This window comes from Carcharodon carcharias, chromosome 3, assembly GCF_017639515.1.
Source record: "Carcharodon carcharias isolate sCarCar2 chromosome 3, sCarCar2.pri, whole genome shotgun sequence".
Taxonomy (NCBI): domain Eukaryota; kingdom Metazoa; phylum Chordata; class Chondrichthyes; order Lamniformes; family Lamnidae; genus Carcharodon; species Carcharodon carcharias.
This window is the reverse complement of record NC_054469.1, coordinates 98,292,676-98,313,204: the sequence shown is the minus strand read 5'-3', so window position 1 is coordinate 98,313,204 and position 20,529 is coordinate 98,292,676. Positions and strand designations below refer to the sequence as shown.

Genomic DNA, 20,529 nt, shown 5'->3' with positions numbered 1-20,529 from the left:
GCCCTCTAGAGTTTACTAGACTGAAATCTTCAAAAACAAAACCTAGATACAGAACAAGGAAGTTTGGCTAAAATATCAACACCAGCTTCGGAGAACAAGTTAATGTAAATGCTATGTGGTACTTGCTTTTGCATCTTTTACTGGATCGTCAAAGAATCCTTCTGGCAAGGCCTCTGCTGTATTTTCTTTCCTGAAACAACAAAATAGATCTGATCACCTCAAAAGGCTGCCAATCCAGAACGTACAGTTCAACTGTGGACTCAACACTTGTGTCACCTAAGCACAATACAGTCTTTCATTTTGAAAAAGTATCTTAGTATTCCAGGTATTAATATTTGGTTTTCCCTCACTTTAAAAAGTTTCATCCCACATTTTTGGTCCTTCTTTAGAATAGATGGGAAAGTTGCGATACAATGCTATTTGCTGCGCTTAAAATATTTGATTGTAGAGAATTAAAACAACTTAATAATTGAACAGCATTATATCTATTTTTTCATAAGTGGAGTAGCATTTTAAGATGTAATCATTAACACGTGCTACAATTACTAAACTTGATCTGTAATTAGATCATAATTACCACAATCAGAATTTTCACCTTTCCACTGTCTTGTCTGATTGTTCTGGTTTTTGGATGGATGCAGAATGAGGAACAGCAGAAGGTGCTACAGTGCTATCAAAGAAGTCTGAAAATGGAGAGAGTAAAAAAGAAATGCTTTAAAAATCATAACCAATGAACTTAAAATTGTGAAACACAACATTTTTCTTACCTTCCATGTATTTTATCTTTCTCTCAGTTCTCATACAACAACCAAAGGGTGATTAAGCCTCCATCAGCATCGCATAGGAAATTTATTTTTGTTTATTGGAAATGCCTCAGATGTGAGCTTTCTGATTGGGAAACCTACAGTGGGGCAGGAGTTCCACTCACTTTGCAAATACCCTCCCATCTTGTTTAATTCTGGATGTACTTGCAGCTCCAAGAGACATGTGTTTGGCAATGATAGCTTAGAATCAAGCCCACCCATTATGGCAGATGGAAAATTCCAATCAATACCTGAGCCAGACAGGCCCAGTGTATTTCAGGGCATTACCGAAGAATGTCAGCCAGCCTGACTCATTGATTGAACCAGGAAAAGAAAAAGCAAATTCTTCCCACCCCGCTTCAGATGCTTTGAGTTTTCCTGGTTGTCCAAGCAATGAAAAGCTCACTAGTGCTGGCAGGTTGCTTGGTTTTAACTGTTAAACTCTATCAATGCTGCTAAGCACACATGGGGGTCTCAATGTTTGATCCTGCCAACCTACCCTTAAGTTTTCTTTCCTGGAGGGGTTCTAGCAAGGACTGAGTTATATTCCATTGAGCAAACAGAAACTCCACCTGCATGGATTCTTCAATGGATTGGTTTAGTCATTCATAAATTGACAAAGGGTTGTCTATGTCATCTGCTGACAAAAATGACAGCAGAAACGATCAAGCTAGTTTAACAGAAAATGTATGACATCTTGAAGCATGATCTGCACTTTCCCATGAACGCTTATTAGCCACAAAACATTTATAATAATTTATATATGAAAATATTTATATTAGAAAAGTTGGACATTTATAAATAGGGAGATATGCTACGTAGCATTATCAAAGAAACAACTCGTCAGCACTCGGGGTACTAGGGGTCTGGCAGCACTGGTAAGAGGGCTCAGGGAATGGCAGCATTGGGATGGGTCAAGTTCTGGCTGTGCTTTAATGAAGGACTTTGAGGGAGATTTGGAAGGGAGGAACCAGGAAACACTAGAGAGAATATTGATGAGGCAGAGGGAGCATTGAGGAGGTTCTCTGGGGAGTGGCTTGTAAGAAAAATGAAAATCCTCAGGATGAGGGGTCAAACTTTTTACTTCGAGCCAGAACTCTGGCCTGATGTATGTTGTGAAATTCTGCAAATGGCACATGCTTAGACGGTACGTATACTGTTGGAAACAACTACTCTATGGGAAAAAATACCTAATTTGAAACCAGGTCTTTGTGACAGGCTGAAAAAAAATTAAGGTATTAAAAAAATGTAAATATAATCATTTTATTGTGAAATATGTCATCTTTCTGACCTAATATTGCTTAAAACTCATTTTGAACTTAAGAAAACAACCAAGAAAAAGACTTGGATGAAATATTTTTCAATGCTTCTTGAGCAATTTAGTTGATTTACTTATTTATTTATTGGTAGGTTCTCCTGACTGGTCACTCCAGATTAATTCTATTGATAAGTGATTCATAATTTCTAACTTTTTTGTTTACTGCTCCTTTGATTCATACATTCAACAACTTTTCAATTCTGATTTAATTTTGAGCCAATTAAATGTGATGGCACAATGTGGCCACTGGGTTTTCCCCATTATAAATTGAGATTATTATTAAAATTATTGACATTGAGCCTATTTTAAAAATCATGACGTGAACTGGTGATAATATTTATAGGAAGTGTTTGCCATGCACAAGACTGTTAAAAACACTAACAATATTCGTGCCACACGAGTGCCAGACAATGACCATTTCCAACTAGACAGAATCTAACCATGTCCCCATTACAATGGCATTGCCATCATTGAATCCCCCACTATCAAGATCCTGGGGCTAAACTTGCCCAGAAACTCTACTGGACTAGCCATACAAATACTGTACCTACAACAGCAAGTTAGAGGTTGGGAATTCTGCAGTGAGTAACTTACCTCCAAACTCCCCAAAATCTAGCCACCATCTACAGGGCACAAGCCAGGAATGTGACGGAATACTTTCCAATTGCCAGGATGAGAGCAGGTCCCACAACACTCGAGAAGTTTGACGACTTCCAGGACAAAGCCCATCCACCACCTTAAAGATTAATTTCCTCTGCCATCGATGCACAGTGGTAGCAGTGTATACCATCTCCAAGATGCATTGCAGCCACTCACCAGGGCTCCTTTGACAGCACCTTCAAAACCTGCAACATCTACCACCTAGAAGGACAAAGGCAGCAGATACGCAGAAAGACCACAACTTGCAAGTTTCCCACTAAGCCACACCATCCTGACTAGAAACTGCATCACCGTTCCGTCACTGTCGCTGGGTCAAAATCATGGAACTCCCTTTCTAACAACACTGTGGGTGTACCTACATCAGATTTTTAAAAAAATTCATTCCTGGGATATGGGCTTCGATGGCTAGGCCAGTATTTATTGCCCATCCCTAGTTGCCCTTGAGAAGTGAGCTATCTTCTTGAGCTGCTGCAGTCCCTGTAGTGTAGGTACATCCACAGTGCTGTTAGGAAGGGAATTCCAGGATTTTGGCCCAGCAACAGTGAAGGAACAGCTGTATATTTCCAAGTCAGGATGTTGAGCGAGTTGGAGGGGAACTTCTAGGTGGCGGTGTTCCCATCTCTCTGCTGCCCTTGTCCTTCTATATGGTAATGGCTGTGGGTTTGGAAGGTGCTGTTGAAAGAGCCTTGGTGAATTCCTGCAGTGCATATTATAGGTGGTACGTACTGCTGCTACTGTGCGCCAGTGGTGGAGAGAGTTTGTGGATGTGGTGCCAATCAAGCGGGCTGCTTTGTCCTGGATGGTGTCAAGCTTCGAGTGTTGTGGGAGCTGCATTCCTCCAGGAAAGTGGGGAGTATTCCATCACACTCCTGACTTGTGCCTTGTAGACGGTGGACAGGTTTTGAGGAGGCCAGGTGGTGAGTTACTCGTTGCATGATTCCTAGCCTCTGACCTGCATTGTAGACACAGTATTTATATGGCTATTCCAGTTCAGTTTTTAGTCAATGGCAACCCCCAGGATGTCGATGGTGGGGGGATCAGTGATGGTAATGCCATTGAAAATCAAGGGGCGATGGTTGGATTCTCTCTTGTTGGAGATGGTCATTGCCTGACAATTGCATGGCGCAAATGTTACTTGCCACTTGTCAGCCCAAGCCTGGATATTGTCCAGGTCTTGTTGCATTCGGACATGGACTGCTTCAGTAATCTGAAGAATCGCGAATGGTGCTGAACATTGTGCAATCATCGGTGAGCATCCCCACTTCTGGCCTTATGATGGAAGGAAGGTCATTGATGAAACAACTGAAGATGGTTGGGCCTAGGACACTACCCTGAGGAACTCCTGAAGTGAGGTCCTGGAGCTGAGATGACTGACCTCCAACAACCACAGTCACCTTCCTTTGTGCTAGGTATGACTCCAACCAGTGGACAGCTTTCCTCTTGATTCCCATTGACTCCAGTTTTGCTAGGGCTCCTTGATGCCACACTGTCAAATGCAGCCTTGATGTCAAGGGCAGTCATTCTCACCTCACTTCGGGGGTTCAGCTCTTTTGTCCATGTTTGAGCCAAGGCTGCAATGAGGTCAGGAGCTGCATGGCCCTGGCAGAACCCAAACTGGGCATCAGTGAGCAGATTATTGCTAAGCAAGTGCCACTTGATAACCCCTTCCATTACTTTACTGATGATCGAGAGTGGACTGATGGGGCGGTAAATGCCTGGGTTGGATTTGTCCTGCTTTGTGTGTACAGGACATACCTGGGCAATTTTCCACATAGCCAGGTAGATGCCAGTGTTGCAAATGTACTGGAACAGCCTGGCTAGGGACACGGCAAGATCTGGAGCACAAGTCTTCAGTACTATTGCCGGAATATTGTCTGGGCCCATCGCCTTTGCCGTGTCCAGTGCTTTCAGCAGATGGACTGCAGCGGTTCAAGGCAACGGCTCACCAGTACCTTCTCAAGGGCAATTAGGGATGGGCAATAAATGCTGGCCCAGCCAGCAACACCCAATTCCCATGAAATAAAACAATGTTACTAGCAGGCCTTTGGCTGGGTTGCTCATAGTGTGCTGGCGGTGGAGAGGGCTTTAAGCTAAGTAGTGGGAGTGAGGGATCACCTGAGAGGAGATTAAGAGAAAGGACATGGAAATTGATAACTGGAGTGTGGCAGGAAGGGACAGAGTGCATAAATTTAAGACCGTATCAGCAGATAAGACCAGTGTTTGCTAGAACATTAAGAAGTCAGAATTAAAGGCTCTGTATCTGAACACATTTGTAACAAAACGGATGGACTGAGATCACAAACAGAAATAAATACATAGGATACAATGTGTTATAACAATGAAGCTGTTGATAAAGCATAATGGGAAAAATGTGATTGTAAATGTTTTACAGGGAGTGCGATACTTAAGGGTGGCGATTGTACACAGGATTTTAATTTAATAGTTAAACTCTGGTAGTGTTACACACAGATTCAAAGCTAAATGTAATTTGTTAGGTCAAGCTGATTCAAAGCGGATAATTAGAGGGGATGGGGCAAAAGGAGAGGAAAGCAAGGAATAAGACAAAAAGGATGAGGTGGACAAACGGGCAAGGTTGGCAAAAGGCAACATGGTCCAAAAGGATCTTTCAGAAGAGATTGAGGAGGGAGAGATGCAGGGGATCTAGTAGCTGGGAAGGATCCATGCCTAAAAATTGGAAGTGGGGTCAGCTGTGTGAAAGTGGAACTGCTGAGGGCAGAGAGATGGGTAGTTGTAATGTCAGGAGAAATTTGAGAAACTGGCTCAGTAGAGTGGGATTGGATTATGTGAACTACCTGTATTTGCTGATGTGTTTTTCTCACACAATAATTTTAATGAAGGTTTAATATACAGCTTAAAGTATACATGCTCAATGGGACACAGATTGCTATCTAGTTTTGAAAGTTTGACTAGTTCTATCGAGAAGAATCATCACTCCCTGCTCCTGACCTTTTGGCAGAACTCTGGGGTGAAAAGGAATCAAAGAATCTGTCAAACTAATAAAATAAATGTATTAATGAATCAACAGTATCTGCTTCCATAACTGAAAGTGAACTGTAACTAAAGAAAGTTATTACAGCTTCAGTGATTACAAATTAAAATTAAAAAATTAAAACTCAATTTCAAATAATGTTTTCTTCTAGGATAGTGCAGTCACCCAAATCAAAAGTTACAGAGAGTCTGAGGAGGGATAATGCCCCATGATCACAAAGTAATTGTTGTTTGGGATTTTGGTTTGGGGATTTTCGGTGCAGTGGGTTTGGCTGAAACACAATTGGAGAGATTCAAGTAGGGAATCATTGGAGATAGGCACTGATCTGAGAGGTACTGACATGTTTTAAGTACTAGAAAAGGAAGGCAGGTTGGAGATGGGCAGTAGTTTGCAAATAAAGTAGGCCTGAGGCTGGATTTTTTGAGGAAAGGGTGGTGATATAAGTTTGGAAAGTGAGGAGACAATGCCTAAGCCAAGGGAACTATTTGCATTGCTGGCTTGCCTGAGACGAGGAAGGGAAGTTCAGAGGTTTGATGGTTGATTTCTCCTCAGCTTTTAATAGCATACAACCATTCAAGCTTACTGAGAAATTGTAAACCCGTGATGTCAATTCTACTCTCCTACTTTGTATCAATAATTTCCTTCAAAATAGGACCCTATGAGCACTTGTCTCCAGGGTTTACTTGGAGCCCATGATAACAATACTGGATCTCCTCGAGACTGTGTACTTTCCCCCATACTTTTTATCCTTTATATCAATGATTGTCGATCAGAGCACGATTGTATAACGATCCTGAAGTATGCCAATGATACAGTCCTTGGGAGTCTCATAAGGAATAAGAAAGAAAACTACAGGAACTTGGTGGAGAAGTTTGTAAAACTGTGCAATAATAATTCTCTTAAACTGAATGAAAATAAGACATAAGAACTAGTTGTAGCCTTTAGGAAAAAGCCAGTTAATGATATTGTTCCTGAGAAGATTCATGATGTGGGCATAAACAGTCACAAGGATACAAGGTATCTAGATATTAAAGTAGATGATAAGTTATATAGGAGGGAACAGTGTACAGATGTGGTAGCCCAAGGAACAGACATGATTATTCTACCTCAGAAATTTAAAATCCTTTTGAGTCGATCCTACAATCATGAAACTCTTCTATATGGATGCAGTTGAGGGTGCTATTGTTTTTGATGTCTCTCCTGGTACTGTTGTCTTGGGAAAACAGACTCTCTAAGGGCGCAGAGATTACTGAACCAGACAGGAAGGGTATTTCATGGGCAGATCGTCCTTGATAAAATCTGTTCTTGAAGAATTTTGATGAAAATAAAGAACGTTATGAGCAATGAGAATCACCTCTTCTCAATAGTACTGTGGATGCATTCAGGAAAAAGACTACAATCGCTCAGATGCAGGACAAATTGGCTCCTGAACTTACTTGTGCCCTGCTCCAGAAGAAATTTTAACGGAAGTTTGATGAATGGATGAGGATATGCACTCATGATGGGACTCACTGACTGATTATTTTAAACGCACTGGAGTAGTCTTTAATACATTTTAATTAAGCTTCAACCTCTGCGATTGTATAATTTTCCATTTCATTGCTATTATTCATTTATATGGTTTTTTTTTAAAAGGAACATGCAATGTACCAGAATGCATTTTAGTGATAGCAACCACAACATGGTACAGTTTGTTATGGACAAAGAAATAGACAAGTTGCAAAAAATTGTTTTGGATTGGGGGAGAGTGGATTTTAGTAAAATAAGGCAGGATCTGGCCAAGGTACACTGGGAACAGCTTCTTGGGGGAAATCTACATAGGAGCAGAGGGGGGCGTTCAAAAAGGAAATGAGGAGGGTACAGACTCAACATGTTCCCTCTAGGGTGATAGGAAGGAGTAACAAGTCCAGAAAACCATGGATGACCAAAGATATTCAGGTTACGATGAAAAGGAAAAGAGAGGCTTTTGGCAGGTACAAGGGAAGCAAATCAGCATAGGCATTAGTGGAGTACAGAAAGTGCAGGTTGGAGCTTAAGAAAGCAATTAGGAGAGCAAAGAGAGGATATCAGAAAGCTCTGGCTGGTAAAAGTAGGGAAAATCCCAAGATATTGTATAAGTATATCAATGGGAAGAGGATAACCAGGGAAAGAATAGGGCCCATAACGGACTAAGGGGGCAATCTATGGGTGGAGCCAGATGACATCATTAGAGTGTTGAATGAATACTTCACATGCGTCTTCACCCAAGAGAATGAGGATGAAGGTATCGAACTTGGGGAGAGAGACTGCGAGGTTCTTAAGCAAATTGATATAGGGAGTGACAAGGTATTGGAGCTGTTGGCAGGCTTAAAAGTGGACAAATCTCCAGGTCCAGATGATTTGTGTCCCAGACTGCTGAGGGAGGCAAGGGACTCTGTCCCAAATTTTTAATTCCTCTCTGGCCATGGGGGAGGTGCCAGAGGACTGGAGAACAGCTAATGTGGTTCCACTATTTAAGAAGGGTTGTAGAGATAAGCCAGGGAACTACAGGCCAGTGAGTCTCACGTCAGTGGTAAGGAAACTATTGGAGAAAATTCTGAAGGAGAGAATCTATCTCCACTTGGAGAGGCAAGGTTTGATCAGAGATAGTCAGCATGGCTTTGTCAGAGGGAGGTCAAGCCTAACAAATTTGATTGAATTTTTTGAGGAGGTGACCAGGTATGTAGATGAGGATAGTGCAATTGATGTAGTTTATATGGATTTCAGCAAAGCCTTTGACAAGGTCCCACATTAGAGACTTATAAAGAAGGCAAATGCACATGAGATACGGGGTAATTTAATAAGGTGGATTCAAAATTGGCTTAGTTGTAGGAGACAGAGGGTGATGACAGAAGGATGCTTTAGTGACTGGAAGCCAGTGTCCAGTGGCATACCACAGGGGTCTGTGCTGGGTCCCCTATTATTTGTCATTTATGTAAGCAACATAGATGACTATGTGTGGGTAGGATTAGTAGGTTTGCGGATGACACAAAGATTGGCCGGGTGGTTAACAGTGAGGCTGAGTGTCTTGGGCTACAGGAAGATATAGACGGGATGATCAAATGGGCAGATAAATGGCAGATGGAATTTAACCCCGAAAAGTGTGAAGTGATACACTTTGGAAGGATTAATTTGACAAGGAAGTATTCAATGAACGGCATGACGCTAGGAAGTTCTGAGGAACAAAGTGTCCATAGATCTCTGAAGGCAGAGGGGCATGTCAGTGGGGTGGTGAAAAAGGCATATGGGACTCTTGCCTTTATCAATCGAGGCACAGATTAGAAAAGTAGGGAGGTCATGTCGGAGTTGTATAGAACCTTGGTGAGGCCACAGCTGGAATACTGTGTGCAGTTCTGGTCGCCACGTTATAGGAAGGATATGATTGTATAGGAAGGATGTGATTGCACTGGAGGGGGTGCAGAGGAGATTCACCAGGGTGTTGCCTGGGATGAAACATTTAAGTTATGAAGAGAGGTTGGATAGATTTGGGTTGTTTTCCTTGGAGCACAGAAGACTGGGGGCGGGGGGTTGCGTGATCGAAGTGTACTAGATTATGAGGGGGATAGACAGGTTGGATAGGGAGCCGTTGAAGAATCATACGGACTCGAAACATTAACTGCATTCTTCTCCATAGATGCTGTCAGACCTGCTGAGTTTTTCCAAGTATTCTTGTTTTTGTTTTGGATAGGGAGCAGCTGTTCCCCTTAGTTGAAGGGTCAGCCATGGGGGGACATAATTTCAAAGTGAGGGGAGGAGGTTTAGGGGGGGTGTGAGGAAAAACCTTTTTACCCAGAGGGTGGTGGCAGTCTGGAATGCGCTGCCTAGGAGGGTGGTGGAGGCGGGTTGCCACACACCCTTTAAAAAGTACGTGCACGAGCACTTGACACATGATAACATTCAAGGCTATTGACCAAGTGTTGGTAAAAGGGATTAGGTAGTTGTCGGTACAGACTCGATGGAGCGAAGGGCCTCTTCTGCGCTGTGAGATGCTGTGAATTTCTGTATGGGCTATAACGTGAAATTGAATTGAACTTAAGAGGAATGGGAACATTTTTCTTCAATGTTCGTTTTTCCAAGCTAGTTACAAAATGCACTTGCAAACACTATATCATTATGATCGCATGTCATTGTGCTAATTGTATGATAATTATGAAATGAATGAAAAGCATGCTTGTGATTAAAAGGGTGCATGAAGTCATGTGCTAGTGTTTGTGGCTATGGTTGCCAACCAACAAGGATTCATGTATCTGCAATGATTACGTACAGAGAAATATGAACTTGTTCCAAAATCACCAAATTGGAATGGGAGCTTTGTTTGTATCCGGGTATACTTATATTGAGTGTCCTTGATGCTAACACTGGGTGTCAAAGCTGGAAGTATTTCACTCCCAGTGTTGACATTCCAATCCAGAGTGTTACAAGGATGTTCATAAGATGATTACTTTTTAGAAATTGAAACTTTTAAATGTAGGATAATTGAATGAATGCCTGGTCTGAGGGTCTGGCAGATAGGCCTGGCATAATTATAGATCAAAGGGAGGCCCCTGACATATTAGTGAAGTCATGATGTGAGGTGTTAAAAGTTAAACAGGGGGAGCCTTGTTAACTATGTCTTGGGGAGATGGTCTGTCTGTGAAGGCATCTCAGGAAAGGGTTTAAAGTGTAAATTATCCATGTAGATTTCCCAGATCAGAGAAAGTGAAGGCAACTGATAAACAACAGGAGGATTTGAAGTAACCATATACTTTTCAGGTCAAAGGAAAAGTTTAAAGTAAAGGTAACTTGGTTGCAGTTTTATCTGAAAACAGACTGTGTGTGTCACAAAATCTGCTCTTGAAGAATTTTGATGAAAGTGTCATGAACAATGAGAATTATCCCTTGTCTCAGCATTACTGTTCGATGCGTTCAGGGAATAGGCTACAATCCCTCCGATGTAGGACAGATTGGTTCTTGAACTCATTTGTGGCCTTCTCTAGTAGAGCCTTTAACAGGAGTTTAATGAATGGTGATGAATGGGTGAAGATATGCACTCAGGGTGGGACTCACTGACTGATTATTTTAAATGCATTCATATAGTCTTTAATACACTTTAATTAAAGTTCAACCTCTGGGATGGGTTAATTTTTTTTATTACTATTATTCATTTATCTATTATTTACTTAAAGTGGATAAGGCACCAGGATCGGGTGAGATGCATGGAGGAAGTGAAAGTGGAAATTGTAGAAGCGTTAGCCATAATTTATTTGTCTTCTTTAGACTCAGGGGGTTATGTCAAAGGACTAGGGAATTGAAAACGTTATACTCTTGTTCAAAAAAAAGAGTAAAAATAAGTCCAGCAACTATAGGCCAATCAGCTTAACTCCAGTGGTGTGGAAACTTCTAGAAGCAATAATTTGGGACAAAATTGATTGTCACACGGACAAATGCCGGTTAATTAAAGAAAGCCCGCATGGATTGCTTAAGGGAAAATCGTGTTTAACTAACTTGGAGTTTTTTTTGAATGGGTAACAGAGAGGGTTAATGAAGGCAATATAGTTGATGGTGTACATGGACTTCCAAAATGCAATTGATACAGTGCAGCACAATAGACTTGTGAGCAAAGTTATAGTGTATGGAATAAAGGGTCAGTAGCAACATGGATACAAAATTGAATGAGTCACAGGAAACAGAGAGTAGTAGATAATGGATGTTTTTCGGGCTGGAGGAAGGATCGTAGTGGAGTTCTGCAGTGGTCAGTGTTGGGACTTTTCTTGCTTTTCCTGATATTTATTAATGACATAGACCTTGGTACACAGGGCATAATTTCAAACTTTTTGGATGATACTAAACTTTGTAGCGTTGTGAACTGATAGTGTCGAGCTTCGAAAGGACGTAAACAAGTAGGTGGAATGGGCGGACAGGTGGCAAATTAAGTTCAATGTCAAGAAATGTGAAATGATTCATTTTGGCAGGAAAAACCTGGAGATAATTCATGTAAAGGGCACAATTCTGAAGGGGTTGCAGGAGCAGAGGGATCTGGATGGATACGTGCAAAAGTCATTGAAGGTGGCAGGGGCAGGACAGTTTGAGTGAACGGTTAACAAATCATACAACATCCTAGGCTTTATTAATGGGGGCATACCGTACAAGAGCAAGGAGGTTATGTTGAACTTGTATAGGACACTAGTTCAGTCTTAGCTGGGGTAGTGTGTCCAGTTCTGGGTGACGCACTTTAGGAATGATGTGAAGGCATTGGAGACAGCGCAGAAAAGATTTACAAGAATGGTTCCAGGGATGAGGAACTTCCATTAAGATAGATTGGAAAAGTTAGGACTATTTTCCTAGGGGAAAGGCGGCCATGAGGAGATTTGATAGATGTATTCAAAATTAGAAGGGGTCTAGACAGAGCACATAGGGAGAAACTGTTCCCACTTGTGAAAAGATTGAGAACAAGAGGGCACAGATTTAAAGTAATTGATAAGAGAAGCAAAAATGACATGAGGGAAAACTTTTTCATGCAGCAGCTGATTGAGATCTGGAATGCACTGTCTGACAGTGTGGTGGAGGCAGGTTCAATTGAAGCATCCAAAAGGGAATTAGACAGCTATCTAAAAAGGATGAATGTGCAAGGCTACAGTGAGAAGGCCAGGAATTACACAAAGTGAATTACTCATTTGGAGGGCTGGTGCATATGTGATAGGCTGAATGACTTTGTTCTGCACTGTAACATTTCTGTGATTCTATCACATTGTCAGGGAGACAGGATGAGAAGGAAAGTTTCTTTTGTTTTAATATATCTCTGTTGTTTTCTCAGTACGTTTTATGCAGTCGACTAGGGGGCAGCCTGTGAGAAGGCAGTCGGCTTTTGTCTGAAGCTGGGGACAGGAGCAGTGAAGCCCTCAAGAAACAGCCGTGTTTCTGTGGGACACTGCGCAATTCGTGGCCTTCTCACTGTAGCCCTGCACATTCATCCTTTTTTGATAGCTGTCTAATTCCCTTTTGGATGCTCTCATGCCCACATGTCCATCCTTGGCCTGCTGCAATGTTCCAGTGAAGCTCAACGCAAACTGGAGGAACAGTGCATTATCTTCCGATTAGGCACTTTACAGCCTTCTGGACTTAACACTGAGTTCAATAACGTCAGACCATGAACTCTCTCCTCCATCCTCATCCCCTTCTTGGTCCCCTTTTTTCTAATAATCATTATTTTTTTTTTAATATATATATTTTTCTTTTCCCACCTATTTCTATTATTATTTTAAAATTTATTTCCATCCATTGTTTTATCTCCACCTTTTAGCTTATTTCGATTCCCTACCTCCACCCCACCCCCACTAGGGCAATCTGTCACTTGCTCATCCTGCTTTCTACCCTTAATGTCACCATTAGCACATCCTTTAGCTAATATCACCACCGTCAACACCCCTTTGACCTTTTGTTTATGACATCTTTAGCAATCTCTCCTTTGCCTCCATCTATCACTGGCCCTCTATCCAGCTCCACCTGTTCCACCCCCCCACCTTAAACAGCTTATATTTTGCCACATTTCTATTTCTCTTTAGTTCTGATGTAGAGTCATACGGGTTTGAAACGTTAACTCTGTCTTCCTCTCCACAGATGCTGTCAGGCCTGCTGAACAACTCAAAGATACTCACCTTGGGGTTTACTTAATATTAATTTACACACACAATAAAATGTGAGATTAACCAGGCTAGAAACTTAATAATTTTGTACTTTGCAAATCTATGACATCAAAAGATTGGTATTATTGAGCTATATCAGGTTCAGAGATAAGCTGGAGCTGGTTAATTAATGGGATGACAACAAAAGGCTTAATAGATATAGCCGTGCATAACCAAATCTCCTTGCGTGAAGTCTAATGCAGTTATAGCGAACACTTATGTGAAACTGCTCTTGTGCTCAGCACATAGTCAAATTTCTTTAATTGCACCAAATCCATTTACAATGGATGGCAATAATTGACTTGGAACTATATCGCTGTTCCTTCCTGTTATAATTAAAGGCAGCTTGGGCACAAATTCTTACATGAACTGGAGGTTGGGTGATTTTAATTTTCAGATTGGAACAAAATCATTTGAGAAGTTGAGCTGGCTGGGAAAATAGACTAAGGAAAGATCGATGGATGAGCAGTGGCAGACATTTAAGCAGATATTTCATAACGCGCAGCAAAAATTTACCCCGGACAAAAAAGGACTTGGTGAGAAGGATGAACCAACTGTGGTTAAAAAGGTGGTAAAAGAGAGTATACAATCAAAAACTAAGGTATACAAAGTGGCAAAAACTGGTGGTATGCCAGAGGATTGGGATTTTTTTTATAGGAACCAGCAGCAGATGACTAAAAAGCTAATAAAGAGAGAGAAAATTGATTTTGAAAGTAAATTGGTAAGGAATATAAAAACAAACTGCAAGAACTTCTACAGATATATAAAAAGAGAGTGGCTAAAGTGAGCATGGGGCCCTTGGAGGATGTGACTGGGGAACTATAACAGGGAACAGGGTAATGGCAAATAATTTAAACCAATATTTTGCATCGGTCTTATAGTGGAGGACACTATAAACGTCTCAAAGATATCAGATAAGCAAGGAGCTAACAGGAGGAGAGATCTTTTAACAGTCTCTGTCATAAGGGATAAAGTATTTGACAAACTAATGGGAATAAAGGCGGACAAGTCACCAGGGCCTGATGGCCTGCATCCAAGGTTTTAAAAGAAAGTGTGCAGAGATAGTGGAGCATTGGTCAAAATATTCCAGAACTCACTGGATTCCAGGAGGATCCCAGCAGATTGGAAAACCGCTAATATGACACCTCTGTTCAAGAAGGAAGGGAGGCAAAAAGCAGGAAACTATAGGTCAAACAGCCTAACATCTGCTGTTGGGAAAATGCTACAGCCCATGATTAAGGAAGAAATAGCAGGGCATTTAGAAAAGCGTGACACAATCAAACAGAGTCAATGTGGTTTTGTGAAAGGGAAATCATGTTTGACAAATTTGCTGGAGCACTTTGAGGATATAACAAACAGAGTTGATAAAGGAGAACTGGTAGATCTGGTGTATTTGGATTTCCAGAAGGCATTCGATAAGGTGCCATATAAAAGATTATTGCACAAGATAGGAGCTCACAGTATTGTGGAGTAACTTATTAGCATTGATGAGAAATGGTCAACACACAGAAGACAGAGCCGGGATTACTGGGTCTTTATCAGGTTGGCAAGAGGTAACTAGTGGAGTGCCGCAAGGATCAGTCCTAGGGCCTCAATTATTTACTATCTATATTAGCAGTGAAGTGAGAGTGACTGCCCTTGACATCAAGGTTGCATTTGACCGACTGTGGCATCAAGGAGCCCTAGCAAAGCTGGAGTCGATGGGAATCAGGGGGAAAACTCTCCACTGGTTGGAGTCATACCTAGTACAAAGGAAGATGGTTGTGGTTGTTGGAGGTCAGTCATCTCAGTTCCAGGACATCACTGCAGGAGTTCCTCAGGGTAGTGTCCTAGGCCCAACCATCTTCAACTGCTTCATCAATGACTTTCCATCATAAGGTCAGAAGTGGGGATGTTTGCTGATGATTGCACAATGTTCAGCACCATTTGCAACTCCTCAGATACTGAAGCAGTTCATGTCCAAAAGCAGCAAGGCCTGGACAATATCCAGGCTTGGGCTGACAAGTGGCAAGTAACATTCGCGCCATGCAAGGGTCAGGCAATGACCATCTCCAATGAGAGAGAATCCAACCATTGCCCCTTGATGTTCAATGGCATTATCATAACTGAATTCCCCACTATCAACATCCTTGGGGGGGGGGGGTTACCATTGACCAGAAACAGGTCTAGCCGTATAAATACTGTGGCTATAAGAGCAGTTCAGAGGCTAGGGATCATGCAACAAGTAACTAACCTCCTGACTTCCCAAATCTTGTCCGCTATCTACAAGGCAGAAGTAAGGAGTATGATGGAATACTCCCCACTTGCCTGGATGAGCACAGCTCCCACAACACTCAAGAAGTTGGACACCATCCAGGGCAAGGCAGTCCACTAGATTGGCACCACATCAACAAAAACTCACTCCCTCCACCACCAACGCACAGTAGGAACAGTGTGTACCATCTACAAGATGCACTGCAGGAATTCACCCATGCTCCTTAGACAGCACCTTCCAAACCCATGACCACTACCGTCTAGAAGGACAAGGGCAGCAGAGAGATGGGAACACCACCATCTTGAAGTTCTCCTCCAAGTCACTCACCATCCTGACTTGGAAATATATCGCTGTTCCTTCACTATCGCTGGGTCAAAATCCTGAAACTCCCTTCCTAACTGCACTGTGGGTGTACCTACACCACATGGAATGCAGAGGTTCAAGAAGGCAGCACACCACCACTTTCTCAGGGGCAACTAGGGATGGGCAATACATGCTGGCCCAGCCAACGAAACCCACATCCCATGAATGAATAAAAAACTTGGAGGAGGAGGCAGAGTGTAATGTATCCAAATTTGCTGACGGTACAAAAATAGGTGGGAAGGCATGTTGTAATGGGGACATAAGGAATCGGCACATGGATATAGATAGGTTGAGTGAGTGGGCAAAAACTTGGCAGATGGAGTTTAATGTAGGAAAGTGTGAGGTCATGCACTTTGGTAGGAAGATTCAAAAGGCAGACTATTATTTAAATGGAGAGAGACTCCAAAAAAGTGCAGCACAATGGGATCTGGGTGTTCTTGTGTACGAAACACTAAAAGTTAGCATGCAGGTGCAGCAAGTAATTAAGGTAGCAAATTGAATTTTGTCCTGTATTGCTAGGGGGTTGGAGTTTAAAAATAGGGAAGCCTTCTTACAACTGTATAGCATATTAGTGAGGCCGCACCTGGAGTACTTTGTACAGTTTTGGTCACTTTATTTAAGGAAGGATATAGTGGCATTGGAGGCAGTTCAAAAGAGATTCACTAGGCTGATTCCTGGGATGAAGGGGTTGACTTACCAAGAATGGCTAAACAGGTTAGACCTTTATTCATTAGAGTTTAGGAGAATGGGGGTGTGGTCTTATTGAAACGTACAAGATTCTGATGGGGCTTGACAGGGTAGATATTGAAAAATGTTTCCACTAGCGGGGGAATCTCAAGCTACAGGATATCGTTACAGAATAAGGGGACACTCATTTAAAACTGAGATGTGAAGGAATTTCTTCTCACAGAGGGTAGTGAATGTCTGGAATTCTCTGCCCATAGAGCTGTGGAGGCTAGGTCACTGAAAGTATTTAAAAAGGAGGTAGATAGATAGATTTTTGAAATATCAGGGAGTTGAGGGCTATGATGAGCTGGCACGCAAGAGGAGTTGAGGCCTGGGGCAGATCAGCGATGATCTTATTGAATGGCGGGGCAGGCTTGAGGGGCCAAATGGCCTACTCCTGCTCCTATTACTTATGTTATGTTCTTATGTAGAAGCAGTACCATTACTTTTTAAGCAAACAGACTTCCAATTAAGCAAACAACTTTCTGAATTGGTCATGCGATTATTCCAAAAATAATTGTGTCAACAATGATCAATGCTTAAAGAAGGGGTGTTGCATACTTGTCAGTCAAATACTTACCAGCAGGTAGACCATGCCCAGCCTCTGTCTGTACTGGTGCTGGGAGAGCAGCATTTTTCTGTAAAGGAGCTACTCCCACAGATGCTTCAGCCAAGGCACCTTTCTTATCCTCTTCCTCCATGTCATCATCATCTTCTTCATAATCGTCAACTCCTAAGCTGAGTCCAGAATGCTGTGAAGATATTGGCTGTTGAGGCACTTTGTTTCCTGGATCAATACAATCAGCCAGCAACCTGTGAGACATATAAAGTCACAGAATGGTTACAACACAGAAGGAAGCCATTCAGACTGTTGAGTGCATGTTGGCTCTCTACAACTCTCTCCACTCCCTGACCCTTTCCCTGTAGCCCTACAAGTTTTCCCCCTCCAGTTGCTTAACTAATTCCCTTTCAAATGCCACGACTGAATCTGCCTCCACCACTTTTTCAGGCAGCTTTGTGTCTGAAACCACACACTGTGTAAATAAGTTTTCCTTCATATTGCCTTTTTTTTGCCACTTTGAAGACAGAACAAATTCATTGAATCATCTAACATTTTCATTTAATATTTTTATTATAATATCCAAAATATTACAGGTACTTTATTGTGAAAAGACTCCTGCAAACAATCTGATCTTGTTAATAATTCAGCCCTTGTTTCCTCCCCTACTATTTATTGCATAAATTATTTATATTCCTTAAAAGTAAGCTGGGTTGAAAATGCAATTTTAATATATGAATTAAATACAAGTTTAGATTAATATTCTGCTGTTAAACCACTGAGAACAATTATTTTTTTAAAGTCAGTAGTGGAATGGAGCAGGGAACGGCCTTATTAGTGGTTATATTGCTAATATTGTTTAGATATATAGCAATTAGGGAAAATTTACAGAAATAGGACAGAGAAAATAAAATGAGAGTGCTTAAAATTTAGCGAATGCTATCGTAGAGCTAAACAAACTGATCTTAATTTTTAGAATTCTGATTCTGCTCCTGAACTTGGAGATTTATTCTAATATATTACTGTTTTAGCAACACAATTCAGGAGTTAAAAACTTGAGAAAAGAGTCATCCCCAAGAACCCTTACGTGTACAAATAGCTTATAGCTCCCTATGGCAGTGAGTAGCCAAACCATATAGATCGTGAAAGTCCTAGGTTCACTTTGGTCCATGTTGAGTTAGTTGATTTCAAATAGGTCAGGTTGATACTCCTGACTTTTTTTTTCTATTTTTCCTTAGTTCTGATGAAGAGTCATACGGACTCGAAACGCTAACTGTATTCCTCTCCGCAGATGCTGTTAGGCCTGCTGAGTTTTTCCAGCTTTTTTTATTTTTGATACTCCTGACTGCTAGCCAATGGTTCATCCACTCGTTTCTTCTCAGCCCCAGAGATCACTACTCTCTCTTACTCACCTTGATAAACCTGATCATAATTCCCAACTTCCAACTTTCCTGTGTATTGTTGCTAATTTGCTCATTCCCAGCTGTCCCCTAATCCCAAACTGGCCACTGTCTCTTTATTCATTCCTTCCATGAAATGGAGAATAGGGTTTAGGCTGTAATCAAACATACAACAAAACATGATAAGATCAAAGCCGCAAGAAAGGTCCAAAGTCAATATGGGAAGTGACATCAGAGTGACAAAAATAGCTAGATAGGCCAAGGGTATGAGGTACACAGAGGAGGTAACATATAGAAGAGGATATGGTGACGGAGAGACTTACACAAAGAGTGCAAGTCAACACAAAACACAGAGATGCCAATAAAAGGAAATATACGAGAGGCATATAGAGAAAAGAGACAGAGGCCCAGAACTTCCATTCTCTGGAAAGTTGTATCCCGGAGATACCAACCAAGATGCGCTGGGGTACCCCTCGGTAGTAACCCTTGGAAGTTCCAATGCACTGACTACATGGGAATTGCTCAGGAAGTTTCGACTTCTAATGGACAATTCCTCTGCATTTGGAACCCTTCAAAACACTGAGTTAAGGTCACAGGCATTGGATGGTTCTGACTCACTTACCAGTATAGTTACCCAGAAAAAGTTAAAAGGATCAAAACCAGTTCTAACTCCTGGGTAACTATACTACTGATCCCTGGCTAACCACCACCACAGCCCCCACACAGCCACTCCTCCTCCCCACCTCTGGACTATCCCTTGACCCAACCACCTACCTGAATGCCTGACCACCTACCTCCCAGACCTGATTAACCCCTGATCACACGACACCACACCCCCTCCCTCACCCCAAACCAACCCCTGACCACACTGTCCCTAATTACCACTACATTCCTATTAATTCCCCCTGCTTGAATGGCCCCCTGTACCATGGTGCTATAGTCAGTTTTGCTCATCCGCTCTGCAGCCATCGCTTTCATCCATACAGGTTGCAAGAACCTAGAAACTGTTGGACAACTGCAAAAGCAGAGGCTCCTCCATTTCTATCTTCTGGGTCTCCATACCAGCCTCACTCGCAATCACACCCTCCTGTCCCTGATTGCTGACCAAATTAGAAGATCGGTAATTTTCTCCCCCTGACGCATCGCAGTGTCTGCAGGTAGCCTCCCACTCAATGACTCTGAGCCGAAGCTCCCCAAGTCCAGACACATTTTGCAGATGTGTTTGCCCTGGATCACACTGGCAACCAGGAACTCCCACATTCTGTAGTCACGACACATCACCTATCTTTGTTGTGTGTTAATTCATTTATTTTTCTTAATTAATTTATAATCAATAAATACTGCTACTCCCAATAATCTTTCCTACTGCTAGCAAATCTTACTACAACTAATGAAACCATACAGTGTCTAATAAATTACGAGTTTTGAAGTTAACGAGCAAAATATTCACCAACCAATCACTTAGCCGTTTTCCTGTGATGTCACACTTTGGGTTCTCTCAGAACACAGCTGCTCCACTCTGGAGCCATAGTCTAGACTGGATTGGATAGCTCTTCTAGGTGCTGCTGACTGCCGGTGCTGACGCCAACCCCAACCACCTGACTACACAATCCCGCCACAAAGCCCCAACCCAACCTCCCTCTGACTAACCCCCCTGAAACCCCCAACTACCATGACACCCCCAACCCGACTATGACCCCCTGACCTGACAGCCCCGACCCTCCCCCACGACCTGACAACCTCCCTGACTCTCTCAC

General features: G+C 42.1%; 1 protein-coding gene across 1 annotated transcript in view; it reads right to left on the bottom strand.

The window, feature by feature from the left end:
* Positions 1-20,529, bottom strand: part of znf830 (zinc finger protein 830) — a 67,443-nt gene that overhangs the window by 29,367 nt on the left and 17,547 nt on the right. Inside the window, exons 5-7 of the mRNA XM_041184426.1 lie at positions 17,394-17,626; positions 596-683; positions 127-190 (exon numbers count right to left, since the gene is read on the bottom strand). Coding sequence (XP_041040360.1) covers positions 127-190; positions 596-683; positions 17,394-17,626 — 385 coding nt within the window. The remainder of the gene's footprint in view (positions 1-126; positions 191-595; positions 684-17,393; positions 17,627-20,529) is intronic.